Here is a 23948-nt window from a genome sequence, read left to right on the forward strand (position 1 = left end):
TGATATCTGATAATTTAGGCATTATTTGAAAGAATAGCTAAAAATCGTATTTATGACATCATAATTGATTCGACCAAAATAACTTGTTGATTACCAGCATACGAAAAATACATTTTTTGTTAGTTAATCATCAATGAACTTTGTACATATACTAGCTGTAACATGCCAATGCAATTCATTTATAACCTGCAGAAGGTTATTGGCATGCCAAAAATATCGTTGTAAAAATTTTTTGGGGAGGGTCACCATTTTTCTGCTTTAGATGGGGGGGGGGGGGTCGCAATTTTTGAACCAGAAAAAAATTTAACTTTGCAGTCCCCCCGATAAATAATGACCTATCCCTAAACAAATAAACTCCGTCAGCATTTTCATCTTTTTAATTACAAAATACTTTTTATTTTCCTTTTATTCTCCCTTGTATTTTTGTTTAGTAGTCCAACCAGAGAACTTTTAACTTATTTTCCTTGCAATTAAAAAATATTTGACAATTTTCAAACGTTTCTTATTGAAATCGCTAGGCTAGAGCCGAATTGCTTTTTAGATTATTGAACCCAACGTAGTAATGTAAATTATACAATTTTTTTTCTTCTTTGTTCTGTCAGAGTTTGTAATCAAAAATAATTTTGATGTTAAATAGTTAATTCTGCGCATTTTACACTGTTTTTCGAGCCGCAACGTTGAATAATTTTAACAGCCTCGTTTTCATGCGGTTAGAAATCGCTTTCATGACGGCCTCAAATAAATCCTGGTTTTTGTAATGTTGCCGTGCTGGGATTTTCTTGGACTTTTGATATGTTATTAAGAGGTTATTCTAAAACCAAAAACGTTTAAATTTCTTTTCTGGAAATCGAGCTTAGCCAAGACGTGCCCAGGTAATATTAGTTAAGAGCTCACTTATTTGGTTGAGCTATCTCAACATATTGCCTCAGATTGGTAACAATTTTTTCAATTAATTTATTCCATTGAAAAAAGTTTGCAAGCATAGTTCAAGCAAGCCTCACAATCGTTTTTCGAGCGTTTCTCAAGTATATTAAGGCCTGGGTAGATTGCTTTTAGCATCGGATATAACTTTTTGCCATAAACTTTGTTAACATCGCCTTAAATTCGTTCTTTTTGGCAAGATGATTAAAGTCGACGGCCTTAACCTTTTCGTAATGTTTTCTTGCTGGTGATGACGTCACATAATAGATCACGTGACAAAATAGTTTTTTGCCTTTCCGCCGGTGGGGAAAACAGCTTGGACAAAGATGTTTACTAAATAAGTGTTGACTTTATGTGTGTCATATGATTATGCGTTTTAGCATCCAAAATTTTCTCTGCCGTTAACAAGATATTAATTATTTTGCTAAGTCACGTGACCTGCTGCGAATTAAAATGTTGATTGTGACCAAAAGGTTATACTTTTCTTGCCGGTTAAGACATCAGTGTGCAGATGTGTTTAAAAGGAACATTAAAACATGCGATGTTTTCTTTTTCATAGCGTATCCACCAGCGGATAATTTTTTGAAATATTGATTTGCAAAAGTCACGTGATCGGCTGGATGACGTCATCACTCAAAATCAAATATTACCAATCAGCTAACATTGCCTAGTTTGATGTTTTGGCCAAAAATGGTGCATTTAAGGCAATGTTAACTCACTTTAAGGCAACTTTCAAAATTTCAACTGTTTTAGCTTAAGATCCAAGCCTTAATACACTTGAGTTCGAAATTTGGGGACCATTTTCTGTGTTTGGTAACCGCTGTTAGCGCGGGACTGTCGACGTTACAATTCGATACAATACAAAAAAAAAAAAGGAACAAAAGAGGACGATAAAATTTCACAATAACTACAATAACTTGATTAAAATCAGGTCGTACTTGATTAAAATGAAACTCTATAAATCGGTTTTGGAAGGGTTCAGGATTTTTCTGTTTTTAGGGTTGCGTAGAAAAGTAGCTGCTGAATTTTCAAATTTATAGAAAAGAGTCAGTAAAGAGATCTTTTTTATTACTGACGCCGGCTATTTGTGGGCCGTTCTTGGTGTGGTCCCGTCCCTAATTAATGACGTCGCAACTATACCCTAGCAACTAACATTATATGCATCCTATTGGCTGGTAACCGGCATCAACGTCATTTTAACTAATTAACCTCATGCATAATTGTGCTCCCTCTTGCCCTTTTGGAAATATCCTGATTACGGAACTGAACTAACTTGGTAGACAACTGGATATGACGTCCATCTTTGGCGCTGACGGCCTGATAGAGGTTTCCATGGGAGCAATATACGTTAATGTGATAAACTATAAATGTCGTCCTATGTAGAAATAGTAGTACAATTTAGTTGAATATCAAGAAAGATTGCATTTTAAATTTCGAAAGGGAGGAGAATGGAGAGTCGTCGCTCGATTGTTTCAATAAAAGTGGAGTACCCTGACGGGAATGATAACAGGAATATTACCAATGTTCCAGATCAAGACTTTCTGTCCAGCCCCCAAGGCTCCTCGTCTCTTCTGATCGAAAATTCAAGTTCACAAATAAAATTGGAAGGAGGTAAGTGTTGCTTGACATTGATCTTAAGACAGAAAAGGCAAGATTTTCCCCGAATGTTGTTACTATAAGGCGGCAATAATATTTATAAAAATATATATAAATATATATAAACGCCGGATCGGGAAGACTCCTCCCCAGGCTTACGCGACGTGTCCCCAAGAAGACGGCACTCCCCGATCAACCGAAGGGCCTGGGGACTAAAAAAAAGTTATAGTCCTTTCTTGTTCCAATCATACGCATAAAAGCTTTGATAGCGAATAATTAACAACCGTGCCTTTTTTGTACTTAAACAACCTTCAGTCGGATGAGTCGGATCGGGAAGACTCCTCCCCAGGCTTACGCGACGTGTCCCCAAGAAGACGGCACTCCCCGATCAATCGAAGGGCCTGGGGCGACAAGTCATATTCCGACCTGATAGCGGAGGCGATCGAGTCCTCTCCGTGTAAAGCGATGACCATCAAGGATATCTATCGATGGTTTAGCGACAATATTCCGGAGCTGATGGGAAGGGGCGACTGCCCATCGACTACCAGTTGGAAGGCAGGTCTCATTTTACTGAAGGGGAAAAAAACTGGCGCGTACACAGCCCCCACCCCACCCCCCCTGGCGACTGGAAAGTGGGTCATTTCGCATAAAGAAATCTTCAAAAACTATGCTTTTTCTATATGATACCCGACTGCTCATCCCCCCCCCCCCTCGGCCAATCCTGGGTACGCGCCAGAAGAGATCGTATCGTCTTTGTCTAATTGCGTTCCCCGCAGCCAGCGCCAGAATTATGCTCCAAGCCTTATGGCTTAGAGTGAGCGAGTACAAGCTTAAGCGTAAGTACAAGCGCGGGGTGCAAGCTCACACACCTTGGTCGCCAGTGGGTAATTTCTTATTGATGGATCTTCAAATACTATTTTTCTCCCATATGATACAAATGTCCAGACACCCCCACCCCCCTCCCTTTAAACCAAATATTGGTATGCGCCTGCCTCTGGTCGGGGAATTCGCCACTCACAAATAATTAGAGGGGCTACCTAAAAGAAAAATGTTTTGCCCAAGATCCTGCCAACAGGTCTGATCCTCCTTTTGTCAAGTGAATTCTGGGAACCTCGATTCTTCTTGTTTTCCTCATCCATGTCTACAAACTAACACCTATATGCCTTTAAAGAGCCATGGTCAGCCACCGTTGTTATTTTCTTATTTGATGTTGTAAGGCACATAATGTGATAAAATCACGAAATAACCATCTGAAAACAAACGATTAGTACTCTAGTTTAAAAATCGCATTGGCTATCCAAATCAGCCGATGAAAATGGATGCTTTTTTCACTTTGAACTTGCATAGGATGACAAAATGGCGGCTGTCAGGGCCTGGGACATAGAGATACATAGTTTCTCAATTATACGTTGTTACCAACGATAGTTGCGATAGATTTTAAAGCCGCATTGTCACCAGTTTACTTCCGGTCGATTACGTAACAATCTCCGATGATTTTTAACGGAAAACGCGAAAAATATTTCAAAATATTCAAAGCAGTGTGTTTAGTGGAAGTTTCTTTGAGGATGTGATTGATAATTTAGAGCGGATGGCCTGCTTAATATCTCGGATTTTAATAGATTCTTTTGTCTTTTAACGGTTGAGGTTTCCGTCGGACCTCCGGAAGAAAACTAGTGACAATGCGGCTTTAAGTGCGAGCTCATTTGAAACAGCTGATAACCAATCAATGATTTCGTTTCCACAGAACTCGCTTCATGCGTACTCCATCGAACATGGACCGTCACAGCCTTTGGACCTTGCGCAAGGAAGTCGCCTTCCGACCCAGACGCATCATATATAGCCCACCAGGAGCGATCAGTCTTCACATCCCTGGCAACAGCCACTGGTTGTACGAGACACCAGGGTCGGATGTGGTGTTTACACTGCTATTCTGGGTCTGTATGACCTGGAATTGATCTGGGGTGAAAAAGGCGTGCGTGACACTAAAAGCGGCTGCTAAGCAGACTAGGGTTTAAATTAAGACGCAAGCGGAGAAAGAAAAGAGACCGTCATATTTCCACCTTCTCCCTGTCCGCTTACTTCACTTATTTTCGTGATTTTAACATATGGCTTTGAACGTATGTGTATACGGAAATACAGAAATATAATTAAAGGCAATAAAAAATGGGATTATAAATATTAAATGTGAAATTTAAAAGAGGACATTACCCTTATTGATTGTCTTGATTTGGTTTAACTAGAAAACTAGGAACGTTCTTCATATGACAAAATTTGAGCGCAAAAGCGAGGCTTTAGCAGACAGAAAAATATTAAACTAAAACTCTTGTAAAATACCAGTAGCTATTTTCTTTCGTAACAGAAACGTGCATTCTTAAATTACGTTGCCCAAGTGTGCATCAATTTTGTTGGGATGAAATAAATCAGAAATATATAGTGAAGCTTTGAAGTTTTCTTTTTTTGAATAAGTCAAACAATCAAGTAAGAAGGACTTCCAGCTGCTGACCAGACCAGGGGCTCGTTTCTCAAAACACCCGAGAATTCTCGGGCCCGAAAACGTTTTATTTCTTAAATTTGAAAAGGTGGCTAATCCTATAAAATTTATGGTATCTAAATGTGTTGAAAAATCGTATTTTACCACAAAGATAATAATTTTTTCGGGCCCGAGAATTCTCGGGAGTTTCGAGAAACGGGCGCCAGAGCCGTTTCGTTCCGACGCGAGCCCGAGCATTCCGCGATGCGGGCCCGAGCTTTCCGTTTACGAGCCGCGAGCATTCCGCGACGCGGGCCCGAGTTTTTCCGTTTACGAGCCGCGAGCATTCCGCGACGCGGCCCGAGCCTTTCCGTTTACGAGCCGCGAACATTCCGCGACGCGGGCCCGAGCTTTTCCGTTTACGAGCCGCGAGCATTCCGCGACGCGGGCCCGAGCTTTTCCCTTTACGAGCCGCGAGCATTTCGCGGCGCGGGCCCGAGCTTTTCCGTTTACGAGCCGCGAGCATTCCGCGACGCGGGTTCGAGCTTTTCCGTTTACGAGCCGCGAGCATTCCGCGACGCGAGCCCGAGCTTTTCCGTTTACGAGCCGCGAGCATTCCGCGACGCGGGCCCGAGCTTTTCCGTTTACGAGCCGCGAGCATTTCGCGACGCGGGCCCGAGCTTTTCCGTTTACGAGACGTGAGCATTCCGCGACGCGGGTTCGAGCTTTGCCGTTTACGAGCCGCGAGCATTCCGCGACGCGAGCCCGAGTTTTCCGTTTACGAGCCGCGAGCATTCCGCGACGCGGGCCCGAGCTTTTCCGTTTACGAGCCGCGAGCATTTCGCGACGCGAACCCGAGCTTTCCGTTAACGAGCCGCGAGCTTCCATAAAAAAAATATTTTTTAATCCTTCTGAGTATTAGATTGAGATTCTGATAATACTAGGCTGACTCCAGGTAACATTCTTATAAAATATCTCTAAGGATTTATTTCGCCTTTAGTCATCAGGGTAAAATATACATTATAGGAAATTAAAAAGAAGAAGGGGGAAAGCCCTTTGAGATTAAACGGGAGCTCGAGCAATAAAAAAAGTTTACAAATGAAGGAAATCCAAGGAAAACTGAGTCAGCATCAAGGTGTTACTAAGGGTTGTTCTGGTTATCAGGAGTGACTGTCCAGGATTTGCTGTCCATATCTTCCCTTAGACTTTCCACTTCTTTTCTCAGCCTAAAAATTATTTAAAAAAAAACTTACATGTGCAAGGCATATGAGGTAAATTTGAAAAGAATATCTATTACTTATGCTCTAAATGTTTAGTAAAGAAGAGTTAGAAACTGTAAGAAATCTTGCACTGCGATATAAAATGACAGAAAAGAATGGGAAAGTTCGTTTTAAACCAGAGAAAACAAGGGAACAGCAAAGTATTTTCAACTCTCTCAATATGTTTTGCCTCAGTTCAATATGCTATATGAATACTTGCTTTAATATTTTATTTATTCATTCTTATTTTGTCTGATTTGACAAGAATATGTATACAAAAAATGTCCAAATCCCCTTCACTACCCATTGCGCCATCTCTAAGTTAATAAAAACTTTATGATAAAGTTTACTTACTTTTGAAGTACAGGCATGAAAAAGTGCTGGACATCATGAACTGTTAACTCAACAATCTCTGCCTTAGTGTACTAAAATAACAATGCAGTGAGCTAGTTTAAGGTGAATGGAATCTTGCTAGGACCACGTACACAGGGGGGTGCAGAGGGTGCATGCACCCCCCCCTTGGTGGCCAAAAAGTTGGTCCTATGCTTTTTCCATAAGATGCCTATGACTACGCCCCCCCCCCCCCCCCTCAGCCAATCCTGGGTACATGCCTGGAGCATATACACAACACCTGGGGGAGAGGGAGGGGAGTGCTAAGCTATGAACATGGGGGGGAGAAGACTTCCTACCCCAAAAACATACCAAACACTGTAGAGAGTACCAAATCACCTAATCTCAAAGCTGTCTGTAAATTTTGGCATGAGCAAAAATGTTATGTTTTGGCTGGTGGCTAGGCTAGGAAACAATCCGGACATTCAGGAAACACCTCCTTTTAAAAACTCTCTTGCTGCGTGCCTGTGACGGTATTACTGTATATGTGTCACATGTAGAGACTTATCAAGTATGGTGGCAACTTTGCTAAGGGAACAAGTTTCAGTAATAAGACAACAACAAGAAGACTACAGTTTCAGTTACCTTTACAACACTAGCCTGTCTTCTGAAGAAACAATTCCCCTCCTCGTCCTCATAGACTGGGTGCAAATTCAAACAAAACTTCCCATCAACAAGACTAAGAGGCTTCTCAGTATAGGGAAAGATGGTGATCTCAATGACATACTCTCGGGACAAAATACCCTGAAACAGGAGAACATGTAGTTTCAAACCAAAGGCAGCTCCCTTTCTTTCCCCATCCTACTAGTTGATTTTCCCCATTTTATATTGCATTAACGCAACAAGTGGGGTTCAATCCCCTTGCTGAGAGAAACAATTTTTTTGTTTAAGTTTAAATGCACAATCTATACCTCGGCATACTGGGCTAACGCCATCTTGTCACACCAGCAGTAGTGTGGGGTGCGCAGCAGGTGAGGTTTGAGTCGGTCAGGATCCAACTGATCACCTCTGAAAATTTTATAGGAGCAAAGGCATAAAGAGTTGTCTATTGTACCATTGAATAAAAACGGAGTAAAAATTAAAACAATATGAGGTCTTCCAATGGGCCTTGACATGTAAAAAGAACCCAGATGACCTTAAAAATTAACTGGTACATCTACATGGTATAGAAAATAACAAAACCTACTTTTCAACAGTAAACTGGCTTGAGTCACTGTTCCAAACCTCTGACTTTTGGATAATAGGGACAAACTCTACCTGGTGAATGAAATTGTTAAAACGAACAAAATTCATGAGGGAGAACAGCAGAATAAAATGACATTGCTAGTGGATCAGTAAAGCTAAATTTTTGTCACTGAAGTACTGTTAAGGGGAACATTGTTATTAGACTTACTCAAAATTTACTTCTCTTTGGGACTAGCAAACTAGGGCATCTTTTATAGGAAGATAGGTTTGGTCGTTTTATCTTGATAAAAACTCAAATATAAATAGGATAGTGCTGCTTGTATTGACTACAACCTATAGTGAATTGTCTCCCCCATGCCCAGTACAATACCTTGAAGCTATCATCAGGTACTTGCGGTGTGTATCTACTCATTAGATCTCTCATGGATACAACAATGTGGTCTCTCTATAGAAAAATAACTTTTACTTTGATTGGTTGGGAGGGTCAAATAACTAAAAGAACATCCCTTTCTTAGTCTAGCTTCTGATGCAACAGTTCAAATTAATCTAATGATGATCATGAGGGCAGGGGGGGGGGTAATAATGACCATGAGGGGGGGGGATTTTATGCTTAGAGATACAATAAATGTGTGGAAATATCTTACTCTAAAATCTCAAAATTTTTATTGGGGCATGCTCCTGGACTGCCTAGTAGCAAAGCACTTTTAACTACATACTTTCAACAAATGACAACTATAATGCATACCCCTTCCTCCTTTAAAAATCCTGGGTACATGCCTGGTCAAATCCCTTATCCAAGGAAATTGATTATGGATAGATGATCATTTTTTCAGTGAAACATAATCCATTTCCTGCAAACAGGCTATTTTAAAGCCATATTGTCACCAGAGTTTACTTCCGGTCAATTACATAAAACTAACAATCTCAGACGGTTTTAAACAGAAAAAGTGAAAATTTCAAAATTGTGAAAGCAGTGTGTCTATTGGAAGTTTCTTTAAGGATGTGAGAGTGCGTGAGTGGATGGCCTGAGCGTGGATTCTAATAGATACTATTGTCTTTAAACGGTTGAGGTTTCTGTTGGACATCCGTAAGAAAACTGGTGATAATGCTGCTTTACTTTTTAACAGAAACTAATGAAATATACATTAAACACCTCTGCTTTTACTTAAATGATTACCTGATACTGGCTTAGTGAGATCCCTTTTACATTGCCTTCATCTGTCAATCCTATATAGATTGATCCACCTTTACCATTATTTAGAAATGCATTGATATTTCTAAAAGGGAAAAAAAAATTTAGGCCACATATTTTTTGTTCTGTATATCATGTCTTTTTTCTAGCATATAGAGAAAATTTAAAATACCCTGCTACTTCAATTTGTTTCATTATATTTATGTCTTGTTCTTTATAAATCAGGGTTTGAACAAGTTCACAAACGCTGTGGAGCATTCTGATGGTGCTCCCCAAACAGGACAGGTTCGACTTGTAGACTTCTGAAATCTGGATCACAAAAATAATCCTTGAATTTGGTTTGGTACAAGTGCATAATCCAATTCCATGATTGATTTCTATAGAATAGCGCAATAAATACAATAAAAATGCAAATAAATACAATGGAGATTCAAATAAGTTTGGATGTGGCGTTGGATTCTACAGTTTAGCCTTTGTTTTTGGTTACAAACCTGGATACAGCTTTCCTGGACCTTCGATCAGTTCCTGGAATCCAACACCAGTCTGGTATCTCCTCAGCGCAAAAATTACGATGACCTTTGAATTCACATCTTGAGTCTTCCTCAAACGGGACTATGGAATCCTTGATATAATATCTGTTCTTTGACCGCAGATTTGCCATTATTCGTTGGCCATCCGTTAAAAAGTCCACTCCAAGATGCCATGAAATGATGCACAAAGAAACAAATACATTGTAGGAAATTTACAAGGAAAATAAGAACACAAACCTGGTACTTTCACATCCATATATGTATTGCAAGGTTAATCTCAGTATTGTATTGATTTCTCATTGTTAGATCCAGAATTAAATCATGTTTGAGGACGCGGGAAAGTTCATGTGTGTTCATGTTCATGCTAAATTGTGTTGGAATTCCAAGTCCCAGTCCTAATCTGCGGGGCAGTGACGCGTCCAGCCTCGGTTCCATGCCACGCCGGTCTCCTTCTCTCCCTCCGATGCGCGAGGCCGCCATTTTATGTCAAGATTTGGTGGCGCTTTGGAACCGTTTTTCGGGGAATAATCCTAAATTTTAGGTGCCCCACCAAACAATTCTTAACATTCAATAACACAGGTGTGTGTCTGTAGCAGCTAATGCATCGTTCTCGTATTTTTAAAGCATTTTTGCGTTCTTGAAAGTTGCTGAGTGGCTGCCTTGTTCTTATTGACTGAGGCAAGACTTCTCGTTACACTCAACCTAACCGAACGCTGCTTTCTTCCTCCTTTTTCGTTATAGTTAACCTAATTAATCCTCCATGGTTTATTTGCTCTAGGTTTAAGGAATAGGTATTCCAGAGGGGTTCAGTATAACGTTGTTAAATTCCTGCCAAGGTTGACTAGTCGGACCATGTCGTCAGCCACGGCGAGCTCCCGAGCGCGAGTGTATGCAGATGTGAACGTTCATCGACCCCGGGAATATTGGGATTACGAATCCCATGTAATAGAATGGGGGTGAGTATAACAAACCATTCACTTCGAAGAGATTATTCTCCTTTCTCTATACTCGGAGTTTTAAGCTGACATTACGAGGACAGAGAGGGAATAATTGTTGAGGAAGCGTGTCATATTCATACAATGTTGTACTTTATGTTTGACAAGAAACCATTTCTAAATCTCATGATATGAAACTGCATATTTGTACCGTTCTGAAGAATGTTTTTTTTAACTAAGAAGGAAAAGTTGAATCCCAGAATATACAGGAGTTATTGTGGTACCCACTTATAACTTTCTCATGTATGGAGTACTTAGCTTTTGTACTTTATGCAAAAGTTGTGTTATGGTGAAAAAATTGCTAAATATTGGCTAGTGTTGGAAATTAGAATTGCGTGTTTGAGTATTTTTTTATCACTTATTCACCAGCTATATGGTATTGCATATGGTTTTGCATATGTATTAATTCTTATGAAAAATATTCTGTAAATCTTACAAATACACAGGGGAATTCATATCTGATTACATTTTTTTAAATTTTCTGGAGTTTAGAATGCAAAATTACTGTTTAGTATTCTTCATTTTAGAAAAAAATACTAATTAGAGAATTTTCATTCAGAATATATGATGAAAATCCCCTTTCTGATTCTATTCTGTTGCTAGCAAACAAATTGTAAATGTGCTCATAACAACAAAATGACAAACCCCTGTATGTATGATTTACATAATAAACAGGACCTAAATGATGTTTGTTGTTAGAAACCAGTCCTATTTTTTATATTTTTATGAAGCATTTGCCCTGTAGTTTATTTAGAATTTTTTCTTACCAGTTTATTTAGCCACAGAAAACAAAGTGGTCCTCATTATGACTGTTTAGCCAGTCTTTTACCACGACTCTTGTATTATCAATATTTCATGCCATAAATTTACTGCATTACAATAACTTTCTTCAATCATCACCTGGAAATCTTTTCCCTGTTCAGCTTTATTTATACTTATGACTTCCTAACCATTTTATTTAGAATACAATTCAAATATTTTTTTTTGCAATGTCATTTATATTATTTTTAAGGGTATCAGTTTCTTGCCAGACAGAGCCAGGCTCTTGACTCTTTCCAACTCTTATTTGCATGTATCTTTGATACTCTAGGTGTATCAATACTCACATTTGGCCTTTCATTATAGTTCTTATGCCAACATACCCAGAACCTTGCTTAAAATTAGGTTAAATTTGGTAGAAACTTGGTAAAATTGATAAACCTTTCTTGTTTCTAGGATGAAACTTTTCACAGTTCTCTTACATGCCATTTAAATATTCGTATCAATGTCATTTGTTGCTTTGACTACAAAAACCCTTCAGACATTTGCATTCTAGTCAAAGATACTGTAACAATGCATGTGAGATCATTAAACGATTCAACTGAATCGCAAGTGTGTGAGATGGAATTGTATAGTGTAATTTTCTTAAAATGTACACTTGTAAAGGTCTTGCATAGAACAGCTAATACCATGGTTGAAATATTTTGAATCAGATGCTCATTAGCATAATAATCCTCAATCAAGTACTCTGGCTATTGATAATGATTGTGTTGTAGGACAAAATTAAAACATAACTGGATGTACCACAAAAGTTGAAACATGTGTGTACCAAATTTAAAATGTTTAACACTTACAACTAGTTTATGATAGGTGCATATACAGTCATTCATTTTAAATGTTGATTTTTTACTCTGCAGGCAGCAAGATAATTACGAACTGGTCCGAAAGCTCGGAAGAGGCAAATACAGTGAAGTGTTTGAAGCAATTAATATAACAAATGATGAAAAAGTAGTAGTCAAAATATTAAAGGTAAGCCATTAGATCAGAAAATAAACTACCTATGCATTACACAGTAGTCTCTTAAAAGTATATCTCTGTTGTCCAGATTTTAATTGTCTTCTTTATGTACTTGTTTAAAAAGCAATGAATCCTATGTTTTCTTAAACATTTCTATGAATATTTATTCCTTTTTTGCTGCTTTGTGCACAATCATGAAAAATACTGTTCAGTATGTGATCCATCTTAACTTGGCTTTCACATAATTTTTTGATTCAGTGTTGTCATAGATTTGTTTATAGTATATCTTGGTGATAAGGAAATGCTATATTAATGATAAAACATTTGTTGATTGTTTTTATTGTTTCTAGCCAGTAAAAAAGAAAAAGATTAAAAGGGAAATTAAAATTCTACAAAACTTGAGAGGTGGTGTCAATATTATAGATCTGCTGGATGTAGTCAAGGACCCAGTGGTAAGAGATAATTATTGAAATATGGTTATACTTCTCAGAATGTTTTTATATCTTTGAAATCAGCCATCATCATTGCTGTGGCTCATCAAGTTCTCTGTCTATTTACATGTTTATGAAGCTGTTGTTAAAACATCAGAACTGATGTAACAGTGGATTTCTCATTATTGCAACTTTGAGTATTCTGGTCACACACATTAAATCATTTTCATGACCAAGTACATTACAGCCTTCACAAATCAAAAGCCTTCAATTTATTTCTTTGGCCAATACTTAATTGGATTTAATTTGATCAAGAATTTACCATATGACTGATGGAGTCAAGTTGAGTCAAGTAAAAAAAGGTTGCTAACTGAGTGTGTTTTTCCTCTCTGCAGTCCAGAACACCTGCTTTGATATTTGAATATGTGAACAACACGGATTTCAAGGTGAGGTCATGCCAACCACAATTTTTCAACCTAGCAAAATACCAAGTGTGAAAAAGCATCAATTTATTTATATCAGCTAATTTAGAAAAGTTATTGTGATATTTTCGACTGAATTTGGGAAATGAAGTTAAAAACTAAAAAACTTTTTTAGATGGTTGTTTAAAATACCTAATGTTGAATCAAAACATCAACAAAGGCGTACCTGACTAGGGTGTGTTTTTCTTCCTTTCCCCTGTTTGTGTCTCTAAACTAAGCCATGTGTTTTCTTCCACAGCAATTGTACCAAACATTTACAGACTTTGACATCAGATTTTATTTGTTCGAGCTTCTAAAGGTAATACTCCCTTGGTTAATATTTTGAAATTCCTGTTATCTATTGACACGAAATATGTACACTACATAACATCTATTAAAACACCTATTAAAGATGTTATTTGTATACACGCTATACAACACCATGAAGTTTTTACCCCCTGATGTATAGAATAGAGTGGAACACAGATATTGTAACTGAAACCCTCAAGGGAGTTTTCAAAGTAGAAATGACTGAAAATTGGTCTCTAGTGAGTTTGAAGCTACAGTACCTTGAATTAGCAGTAAGTTTGAAGAGTCCAAGATCAAGTCAGCTACGTTCAACTGTAGTAAGGTCTCTGAATCATTTTTTTCTTGCACCAAGTTTAGAAACAAAACCATACTCCAAAGGATCCTGATCTGCAATACTGTAGGTGTTTACAGTAAATCCCATTAATACTTCTAGGCACTGGATTTCTGTCATAGCAGAGGAATCATGCACAGAGATGTCAAACCGCACAATGTGATGATTGACCATGACAACAGAACGGTCAGTATCCACAACAGTGCTGTTGGAGAATAATTTGAGATCAAAAAAGAAATCAACTATCATTTTTGCAGATATTTTCAATGCGAAACATACATACACCTAAGGATGAAATCATTATTATTACAGTACAGTGATATTCGGCGAGTCGATACTCTCAAGCCACTATCAAGTAGAACATGCATGAGTCTCGAGTGGAGTTTATGTTACTCCAGACCTGTACTTTATATACAGCCTTGAAAATGTGATTGAAATAAATTATAGGGTCATGCATTTATTTTTACTTGCTCAATTGACTATTTAAATTCCTCTATACAATATATGTGCCATCTTATAATACTCCCTGTTGCTCTCCTTAGTTGAGACTTATCGACTGGGGCCTGGCAGAGTTCTATCATCCAGGCCAAGAATACAATGTCCGTGTGGCATCCCGGTACTTCAAGGGCCCTGAGCTTCTTGTGGACCATCAAGAGTATGACTACTCTCTCGACATGTGGAGCTTTGGCTGCATGCTCGCCAGTATGGTATGGCTACTTTTTTTTTATGTCCACTGCATGGTCCCTGTGGGCCCTTTAAAGTCTTTTATGTTTTTAAGGCCTTAAAATGGTTAGACATTGCTAGAAATGTTTGACAATGGAAAGTCTTTGTTTTCTCAAATTCCATATAAATGTATAGAAGTCTTAGCAAAGATTATGCTTTTATTACTTTATTTGGGTTATTACTAACAAAGTATTATATTATTGTTGCAAGTTCATGCTGGTAGAAAATTGTGATATTCTAGGTCTTAAGGGTGTTGGGACATTTCTCTGAGGGCCGTTGCTAGGAAAACTTCAAGACGATATAAATCTGCCAAAAAATTTGTGATGGAATGAATTTAGGCATGCCATCATTGTTCATGATTCTCTTAATTTTGATGACGTCATCAGGCTATGACGTCATCACATGACGTCATAACAAATATTCTATAATTTTAGCTTTTGAAGTATCTGCAATGATAAATGTAGCTTTATAACATTATTCAGGAGAGTGCCCACAAAGTTACCTATGCGTTTTCGATTCTTCCAAATAATAAAATTTTCACACAATTTTAATTTTTTTTTTTTACACTTGTCATTACCATTACGCGTTGAGACGCCTGTAAAATATAGGCCCAACTCCAAAACGTCAGAAATGCAAACTAAACATCACCAGACCCGATACTCATAGATTCCTCCAAGGCATAGATGACCTTCAAAAGCGCATCTAAGCAATGTAATAGAATTGACTCTTTTGTCAAAATATCAACTTTAATTTCTGACCAATTTATAAACAAATGCTTAAACTCAGAAAAATTTCTTACCAAAACAGACACAAAATTCCGAACTACAAATAGTGACAAGCAAACACAGATCAAGTCACAAATAGATACCTTTGAATTTTACAGCAGTCAGTCAAAAAATCAATGCTAGAACCTCCATTAGAAGCGAGTCACCATGTTTAGCCTATTTTGCATGCCTGCACTGCATCATGCTAAACTAGAAGCGATCAAAACCTCATGAATTAATCTTGTCGTATAAATCATCAAAAAGTGTGAAGCAACTGACCTTCTACTTACATGCTATCCGTGAATTAACCGATACAAAAAATATCCTATGTTTATTCACAGAAACTGAAATACGCAACTTGCTAGCTGAGCTAGTTGTCCGATTATTCCTCTTTATTCAGATCGACAAACGATTTATCCTAGAAACATTCACAAAGAACCTTTAAGATTAGCAATTGTTTGCATGTCAATTAGAACGTCGTTCTAATTTAAACTAAGTTTAAATTAGACTAAGTGAATTTCAATTATAGAGCAATGTGACGGGGATTGTGTGTACTTTTCGTAGTTGCGTTGGTGCACATCCTAACCGTGGTAAAACCGGGGTTTTGTACTGCGGTTGAAAACAGCAGCTAATTACTGCACTTTTTGCTGATGTTAAAGTGTCCGACCACAGAGCTGTGACCGCGGTTACCGTGGGGTTTTTTTACCGATAGTTGAAGTCATCACTGTACACAGAACGCATTGTTCCCAGTATGATAAAAAGTGGAAATCAATAATGCTGCAATCCCATTGTAGGTGAGAAACAGTCACAGTCATAAAGGGTGGTTTTTATAGATCTCTGCAGTTTGGCTGGTGCACTGGAGTGGAATAATTCATGACCTAATGCAATAGATTTCCTCACTTGAATACACTGATCCTGATCATAATACCAGTGATCATTTGTCTTATACTATGGGGGTTAGACGGCCAAGTTATAGTTAATATCCTGCAGTAATGAGAGCAGTAAATCTGGTAATTTATATTTCAGATCAAAAAGAAATACTGTGAAAGTTTGACAGTTTTTCTCTTTCCTATAGATTTTTCGTAAAGAACCCTTCTTCCATGGACATGACAACTATGACCAGGTACATTCCTGCTGTATTCTTTTATAATTGCAATTGGATTTTGTTTCGATTTTGGTATAACATAGAGTTGCAGGTTGTTGCTCAGCAGAACAATATTTCTTTATTCCCCAGCTGGTCAGGATTGCGAAAGTCTTAGGAACAGAAGATCTTTTTGACTATATTGAGAAATATCACATAGAGCTAGATCCAAGATTCAATGACATCTTAGGAAGGTAAGATGTGGTGTTTGTGTATTACTATGTATCTATTTCTCATAAAATGTTCTAGAGGTTTTTAGACTGAAATGAGCATTGAGTTGCTAACTCCTGTTTCTGCTTATTTAGAAATTGCAACACTAGCTATGTACATAATATAATTATCAAAGTTTAGACATAAATCAAACAATAGTTTTACAAACGCTGGACTTTAGAGTATGAGTTTTATGTAATACTGTAAATAGGGCAAGAGGTTGGTATTTTGCAGTCTAGATAGAAAATATGTGATTTCCCAGAGCAAAATGAAGGCAGAAAGGCATCACTAGCAGGCAACTGGGCAAAGAAGCTACCACAAATACAACATATTGTGGGGAAAAAATATTTGCTGCTTTTTCAGGCATTCAAAAAAACGCTGGGAAAGATTTGTCCACTCAGAAAACCAACATCTTGTCAGTCCAGAAGCGCTTGATTTGTTGGACCGCCTACTCAAATATGATATCCAGGTACTGTGACAGGAGCTGGTGTGCTCTTTTTTACAGACATTCGAAAAAGAAATGGGAGAAATTTGTTAGTAGTGAAACCAGTCATCTGGTCAGTCCAGAAAGCATTGACTTGCTTGAGCTACTTCTAAGATATGACATCCAGGTACTCTTACCGTATGTACTTTTGAATGTGTATTGTGGCCTCCCTTTGCGGAGTGTCAAACCTTTAAGGTTTGTTCTCACTAGGACGCAAGTGCAATACACATTATTTTCTCATTAACACAGAAGCACCTAAGCATTAGAATGCAACTGCTTGTGTTTGTACTTGCCCTTGTGTCCTAGTGAGAACTAGGTTATGAGGCTTTTCCACCCTCTAACGATTACCTACAAAACAAAGACATTCTTGGAATAATCCTATGCTATTCTCGAGGGTGGAAAGTTATTGAAAGAGTACGAGGAAGCTATCAAGGGACCAATGTTTTATAACAGAGAGAAAATATTGTTTCAGTTACAATTAGCAAAATAAAACACTGTTAAATCAGGATTTTTCATATTCTGGTCTCAAGTGTACCAGGAATCCAGATTTGGATAATCCTGATTAGACTTGAAGGGTTGGCCACTCCGCTTGTGTGTATTCTTTACTTAAAATTGGAACTCAATATGGCGATTCTCAATAATCGAATCAATAATGATGATAATCAATAATCTCACCAACCATAAAATGTACCGGAAATCAGCTTGATTTAATGATTTTCTCAATATACTGATGCAATTTCTCAGTACCTTGTCATACCGTTACATTGAGTTTCCACTGTTGTCATATTACTGTCCACCCCCACCTTTGTACTGTTGTGTCTACTTGTGTGCTGTCCACTGTGTGGTACACGTGTGTTGTGTTGTGGTATAAAAGGGTTTTTCACCCTTCTTTACTCTTCTTCACAAACTGACATGCATGCTGTTGGTGTTTATGTTCCTCTGGATAAGTGATGCTTTTCTCAATTCAGTCATGTACTGTATGACACATCTTTTACAGGAACGAGTTTCAGCAAAGGAGGCCATGGATCATCCCTACTTTTGTAAGTTGTTATTCTTGCCAGATTGTTACAATCAGTTCCAGCATTGTTTAGGAAAAGCATGCAACATTGTTTGGCACAGAAATATTGTGTTGTTGCACTACCAACAGTGCTGGCCAAATTTTTGGTGTTGCTAGCTGAGTGTGCTGAGAAATTATAGATTTATGTACTTTAAATTATTTCAGATCCAGTAGTCAAGCAACAAGGTCAAGCGCAGAATCCGATGAGTCCTCAGATGCAGTCAATCAACAACTCATCCATGCAACCGATTGGCTCTCCCCTACCACCCTCAATCTCGCCGATGCCAAACTCAACACCAACTTAACCACCTGCATGTCTGGTATTACAAGGGCAAGGAAATCGGGAGTGAGTCACTGGATGGTACAGTGCCAGGAAGCACAATTACTGACTGGAAATAATTCTAATCCTGAATTGAGTATTGGGTTTGACATTAACAATCACCCATTCGGTCAGGTCGGCAGTGTTAAGTACTGTATTTTTGTAATGCTTTTTGTGGTTTCTGCAAGTGATAAACTCTGAAAGCGAACAGGGATTTTGCTTCCTACAAAATGAATTCAGATTATTAGCTTTACTTGGTGTTATTTTGTGTCTCTAAAAGCTCTTACTGTTGTAGAATACACAGAATGTTATTTAGAAATGGCTTATTGCAAGAATACAGTTGGACTTGTAGCCCTGGCAATGGCCAAAATGAGGTGTTTCATTGGGGCCTTGATAAAGAGGAACTATAGAGGCAGACTTTATATTTGGATTTGTGCTGGTATCTTTGCATCCTCCAAATGCCGTTTCCAATGGTATTTCTCATACTCTAGTGTTATGGACAGCCATATTTTAGGGGGAAATCTTACTGTAGTGTTGTCCAAGATATAGCATTACCAGAGGCAACTCTCTAAGCACTATAGCAATGTTCAAAGACATATATAAAGCCATGTAATTTATCAGTGATGGACATTCTTGTAAATGCACTGTATTATATCCTCTGTTCTGTAATCCTGGCTTAAACCTTTACTTGACCACCTCTAGTATTATTTGGTAAGCATCAAAGATTCCAGTGTCGTCCTTAGCAGGACTCTGGGTATTTCAAACAAGGGCATCTTCTTTTTCAATAGTTGGCCACGAAAGGTGTACGCATCATGGGAATTCACCTTTTTTCCATAAAAGTGTTTGCTCTAGGTTTGTCTACACCATTACTCTCCAGCAGAAAAACACAACAATGTTGATCATGTTTTTTTTTAAGGAAAATTGTATTTGTGTTAAGGGGTGTTTCTTGTAGTAATTGCATGAGATTGCTTTATGTATTAGTTTTTTTAACATACAATTTATACAAGGAAATCATTACACAGAAGTTGTAAGAGAAATACTGTAATTACTTTTATTTGGAGAAAAAGCCGAATGCAGCTAATTGCCTTTCAATGTTTATTGCCTGCCTTTGTTAGAATGCCTTGTGTATATTGGTGTAGACAGGTCTAAAGTAATTGTCTCCTGCATTTTATTATTATTACTATTATTATTGAGCCTTGTCCATGAGTAGACTAGCCCCAGGCTCTTACACAGAAAATATTAAAGGAACTGTTATGAAATGCATTTTTCTGGTGTAGTAGTACTCATGAATATTTTGTCAATTTATCTATCCCATTTCCCCATGCTTATTTTCATTTACGACACTTGCCTGGGTATATATAAACCAATCCACCAGTGTTACCATGCAAGTGAATTTTCAAGAACATCAAAGTCTGTTTTTACAAATAATCCATATTATTCTTTCCTACACCATACCATAAAGTGTAGCTTAAGTACTTTTTTTTTTATCAAACTAGCAAATCAACCCTTATTTGCTGTGAGTATGGTGTGATTTACCTGCAACAAAGTGCCATTCATATTCAGGGTACATCACGTGTGTTGCCAGGGTTTGCTAAGGGGGGGGGGGACCGTATTATATACAGTTGATTGACAAATGGTTGTAGTCAACCGGCTTTACGACTAAGCGACAAGCCCGCATGTAAGGATGGGGAAAACCACTGAGGCGCCTAGCTGCATTTATTAGCCACCACATAACTTAGGCTTAGACACGGTGCCTTATATGCAGCTAGGCGCTTGTAAATGCATGCAAAGCATTTACGAGTTATTGGAGGGACTTCTGTGTCACTCGATCGACAGATCGATCATCCGTAAACTTTTTGTGGTCTTTCTGTGCTTTCGCAACACAGCAATTTTTAGATCTTCCTGTAAACTTCCGGTGACCAACTTCCGGTTAAAGCTTAGTACTATAAAAGACCACCACGGTCATTACGTGATATAGCCATAAAGTATATATAAGCTAGTTTTGACAGAAAAGTCTTCGATGTGGTTTGAGCGCGCGCATGCGCCTTCGTCATGACGTCAATCGATCTTCTACGGTTCAGTCCAATTCAAGTTGTTAGTTTACAAAACAAGTAAAATGCTAGCAAAGCTTTTAATTATCCTTCTTTTAGTACTTGAAGATTCGCGTCTCTGGCTTTACGCATTATTTGTTTAAATTTTTGCTGAAAGACTGATTTTGTGCTGAAAGAGCGAACTTTTAAAGTCAGAGAAACACAAGGGAAAAGCCTCTGTTAGCAGGGCCTTTCTTTGCAGGGTAATAAAAGAAAGCCTCTGTTTGCAGGTCAAGAAAAATAGTATGGACTTTCATAAGTTGTTTTTTCCATAATTCTTTTTTATAAATTAAGTGCTAAATATCAAACAAAACTCGTTCAAACACGCTTATTCATCAAGAAACGATCAATAACGATTTTGCGAATTTCTAGAATGTTGACATGCTTAAAATACATATGACTGCAGCTTGATTAATTATGTCGGGTATTTAACTTCTGTTTCCGAAGAAAATAGGGCGATATTTGACATGCTAGCAAAAGCGGTTCGAACGGTGAGATACCAATTAGGATAAAAACTAATTTTACTCAGAGGTTACTTCGGCAATGCCTCCGTGGTATGGTGGTTCTGTCGCTCGTCTAAGACGTCAGAGACCGGAGGTCCGATCCTCACTTGTGACGTCTAATTTTTTTTCTTTACTTTTTATGATAATAATGAATAATCAAACTGTTCTTATAGTGTTTCATCACATCGAAAAGAAAGGACATTGTTATGAATCGAAGCTGTGCCCTGATATTTCAACTTACTCCATCTTCTCTCAGAACTATTCAGTTTTTCGAAGGGACAGAAATAAATTTGGAGGCGGTGTCTTTCAAGCCATAAAATCAGATCTAGTTTGTACCGAAGAGCCAGATTTTGAAGTTGATAACTGTGAAATCATTTGGACCTCCCTCAAGCTAGCAAACCGTAAATCAATATATATGTCATCTTATTATAGGCCACCAAACCAACCTTCTGATGCTATCGATAATCTGAATGAATCTATAAGACGAGTCTTCAACAAAGTTAAAAATTTCCCAAACATCATAATTGGAGGAGATTTTAATCTTGGAGACATTGAATGGAACTCAAGTGCCCCAACTCCAACAAATCCAGCTACAGCTTCCTTACATCAAAAGTTCCTTCAAACCATTGATGATTTTTCTCTCTCGCAACATGTCAAAACTACCACAAGACCATCATCTGGTAAGACTTTGGACCTGTTATTAACTACCTACCCGAATGTTATTGTTAATACCTCTACTGCTTCTGGCTTAAGTGATCATCTTGCTGTCATCTTTGAGGTTAACTTAAAGCCTTCTAGATCACTAAAACCTCCTCACAAGGTTTATCAATACAAGAAAGCCAACTTTCCTGATCTGTGTAAATTTATGTCAGACTCATCAACTACATTCTTCTCGACAAATCCAGAAAAGAGAACAGTTGAAGAAAACTGGGTCCTGTTTAAAACCTCATTGTCTACTGGGATATCTCAGTTTATTCCACAAAAATCTTCACGCCCAAAATATAAATTACCATGGATTAATACCAACATCAAAAGAGAAATGCGCAAGAAAGATCGTATGCATAAAAAAGCCATTAAGTCCAAAAATCAACAACACTGGGAGGCTTTCAAGCGTCAGCGTAATCTGGTTTCAAAGCTCATCAAAGACTCCCATAATGATTATCTTAATAACATCATAGGCAATAGCTTAAAAGATAATCCCAAAAAGTTTTGGTCTTATGTAAGGAGTAGCAAATCAGAGTCTATTGGCATCCCGCCTTTAAAGAACAATGATTCCTCTGTTTCTGTGACAGACGCACATAAAGCTGAAACTCTTAATACTTTTTTCCATTCAGTATTTACACAAGAACAACTACCAACACCTGTTCTTGGAAATTCACCATATTCATCAATTCCAGATCTTCACATTTCTGCTGAAGGAGTCTGTAAGCAATTATCTGAATTAAATCCCAAGAAGGCATGCGGGCCCGACGAAATTCCTGCAAATGTTCTGAAAGAAGTTTCCCAATCAATATCACATTGGCTAGCATTCATTTTTCAACAATCTTTCGACTGCAACAAGATTCCATCTGATTGGTCAAATGCTTTAATCACAGCGATTCACAAGAAGGGTTTGAAATCTGAGCCAGCCAATTATCGACCCATTTCATTAACTTCTATTTGCTGTAAAATAATGGAACACATCATTCTCAGCCATATGGCCAAACACTTGTCATCTCATAATATCCTTATCAACCAACAACATGGATTTAGGGAAAAATTTTCCTGTGAAACTCAACTAATCTCTGCAATTCATGACTGGGCAAAAACTATTAATTTTCGTGGCCAAACTGATGTTTTATTATTAGACTTCTCAAAGGCCTTTGATTCCGTCCCGCACCAACGACTGCTCATTAAACTTGATTTTTATGGAATCAGAGGTAATATGCTCAATTGGATCAAAGCATTTGTATCAAACCGCAAACAAAGTGTTTCAGTCAATGGTACTGTTTCTTCATCCAAGTCTGTAGTGTCTGGCGTGCCTCAGGGCTCTGTTTTGGGCCCAGTGTTATTCCTATTGTTTATTAATGACATTTCAACATCTATACAATCTAACCTTCGTCTATTCGCAGACGACTGTGTATTATATAGAGAGGTAGCTTCATTACAGGACTGTCAAGCTTTACAACAAGACCTCGATCGTTTATCTGTGTGGTCAAAAACTTGGCAACTTAAATTCAATGTTTCTAAATGTTATCATTTAGGAATTACTCGAAAGAAAATACCTGTTAAGTTTACTTACTCCATGGATGGAAAATGTATAACCCAAGCATCTTCTACCCCCTACTTAGGAGTAACCATCGCTGATAATTTATCATGGAACGAACACTGTGATAACATCTGCAAAAAGGCAAATTCTACCCTTGGCCTTTTGAAACGCATTCTATCTGGTTGTTCTCCTGAAGTAAAGGACTCTGCCTATAGAACACTTGTTCGTCCTAAATTAGAATATGCCACCAGTGCATGGAATCCATATACACAATGTAATATAAACAAGATTGAGATGATTCAACGACGTGCAGTAAGATTTGTTTTCAATGATTACTCACGCTATAGTAGTGTTTCTCCTATGATCAACTCACTAGGATGGGAATCCTTGGAACAACGTAGGCAATTAAATCAAGCACATATGTTCTATAAAATCTACAATGGCCTTGTTGGTATATCTTTTCCACCCGAAGTAACACCTATCACAAGAGTCTCAAGACAACCCAACTGCGCGCCCTTCCATCAACTTGTAACATTGAATGACACTTATAAATATTCATTTTA

General features: G+C 37.9%; 2 protein-coding genes across 3 annotated transcripts; one reads left to right on the forward strand and one right to left on the reverse strand.

The window, feature by feature from the left end:
- Window positions 1-5869: 5869 nt before the first annotated feature.
- On the reverse strand, window positions 5870-9896 carry LOC5513353. The gene is made up of 8 exons (XM_001633618.3): window positions 9505-9896; window positions 8999-9098; window positions 8192-8266; window positions 7823-7893; window positions 7548-7644; window positions 7222-7380; window positions 6601-6671; window positions 5870-6213 (listed from the first exon to the last, which is right to left on the reverse strand). Exons 1-8 carry the CDS (start codon window positions 9672-9674, stop codon window positions 6129-6131), a joined length of 828 nt encoding a protein of 275 aa, XP_001633668.2. The 5' UTR covers window positions 9675-9896; the 3' UTR covers window positions 5870-6128.
- A 15-nt stretch (window positions 9897-9911) lies between these two features.
- On the forward strand, window positions 9912-19807 carry LOC5513344 (casein kinase II subunit alpha). 2 transcript variants are annotated; one of them, XM_032382893.2, is made up of 13 exons: window positions 9912-10122; window positions 10322-10499; window positions 12215-12326; window positions 12665-12766; window positions 13141-13191; window positions 13466-13525; window positions 13949-14032; window positions 14389-14553; window positions 16409-16456; window positions 16568-16668; window positions 17048-17153; window positions 18166-18208; window positions 18391-19807. In XM_032382893.2, exons 2-13 carry the CDS (start codon window positions 10396-10398, stop codon window positions 18528-18530), a joined length of 1116 nt encoding a protein of 371 aa, XP_032238784.1. In that variant the 5' UTR covers window positions 9912-10122; window positions 10322-10395; the 3' UTR covers window positions 18531-19807. The 2 variants fall into 2 exon arrangements, with proteins under 2 accessions (XP_032238784.1, XP_032238787.1); XM_032382896.2 differs by lacking the exon at window positions 17048-17153 and adding an exon at window positions 17190-17295 and having other exon boundaries at window positions 9967-10122.
- The last annotated feature ends 4141 nt before the right edge of the window (window positions 19808-23948 follow it).

This window comes from Nematostella vectensis, chromosome 13 (genome assembly GCF_932526225.1).
Source record: "Nematostella vectensis chromosome 13, jaNemVect1.1, whole genome shotgun sequence".
Taxonomy (NCBI): Eukaryota; Metazoa; Cnidaria; class Anthozoa; order Actiniaria; family Edwardsiidae; genus Nematostella; species Nematostella vectensis.

Excerpts from the sequence above, each read along its gene's own strand:
- LOC5513353 (XM_001633618.3), bottom strand. The coding sequence starts at position 9,674 with ATGGCAAATCTGCGGTCAAAGAACAGATATTATATCAAGGATTCCATA. Across the intron at positions 7,894-8,191 it reads TACCTGATGATAGCTTCAAG|GTAGAGTTTGTCCCTATTAT; the intron begins GTATTGTACTGG and ends TTCATTCACCAG. Across the intron at positions 7,645-7,822 it reads AGCCAGTTTACTGTTGAAAA|AGGTGATCAGTTGGATCCTG; the intron begins GTAGGTTTTGTT and ends TAAAATTTTCAG.
- LOC5513344 (XM_032382893.2), top strand. The coding sequence starts at position 10,396 with ATGTCGTCAGCCACGGCGAGCTCCCGAGCGCGAGTGTATGCAGATGTG. Across the intron at positions 16,457-16,567 it reads GACATGACAACTATGACCAG|CTGGTCAGGATTGCGAAAGT; the intron begins GTACATTCCTGC and ends TTTATTCCCCAG. Across the intron at positions 17,154-18,165 it reads TACTCAAATATGATATCCAG|GAACGAGTTTCAGCAAAGGA; the intron begins GTACTGTGACAG and ends CATCTTTTACAG.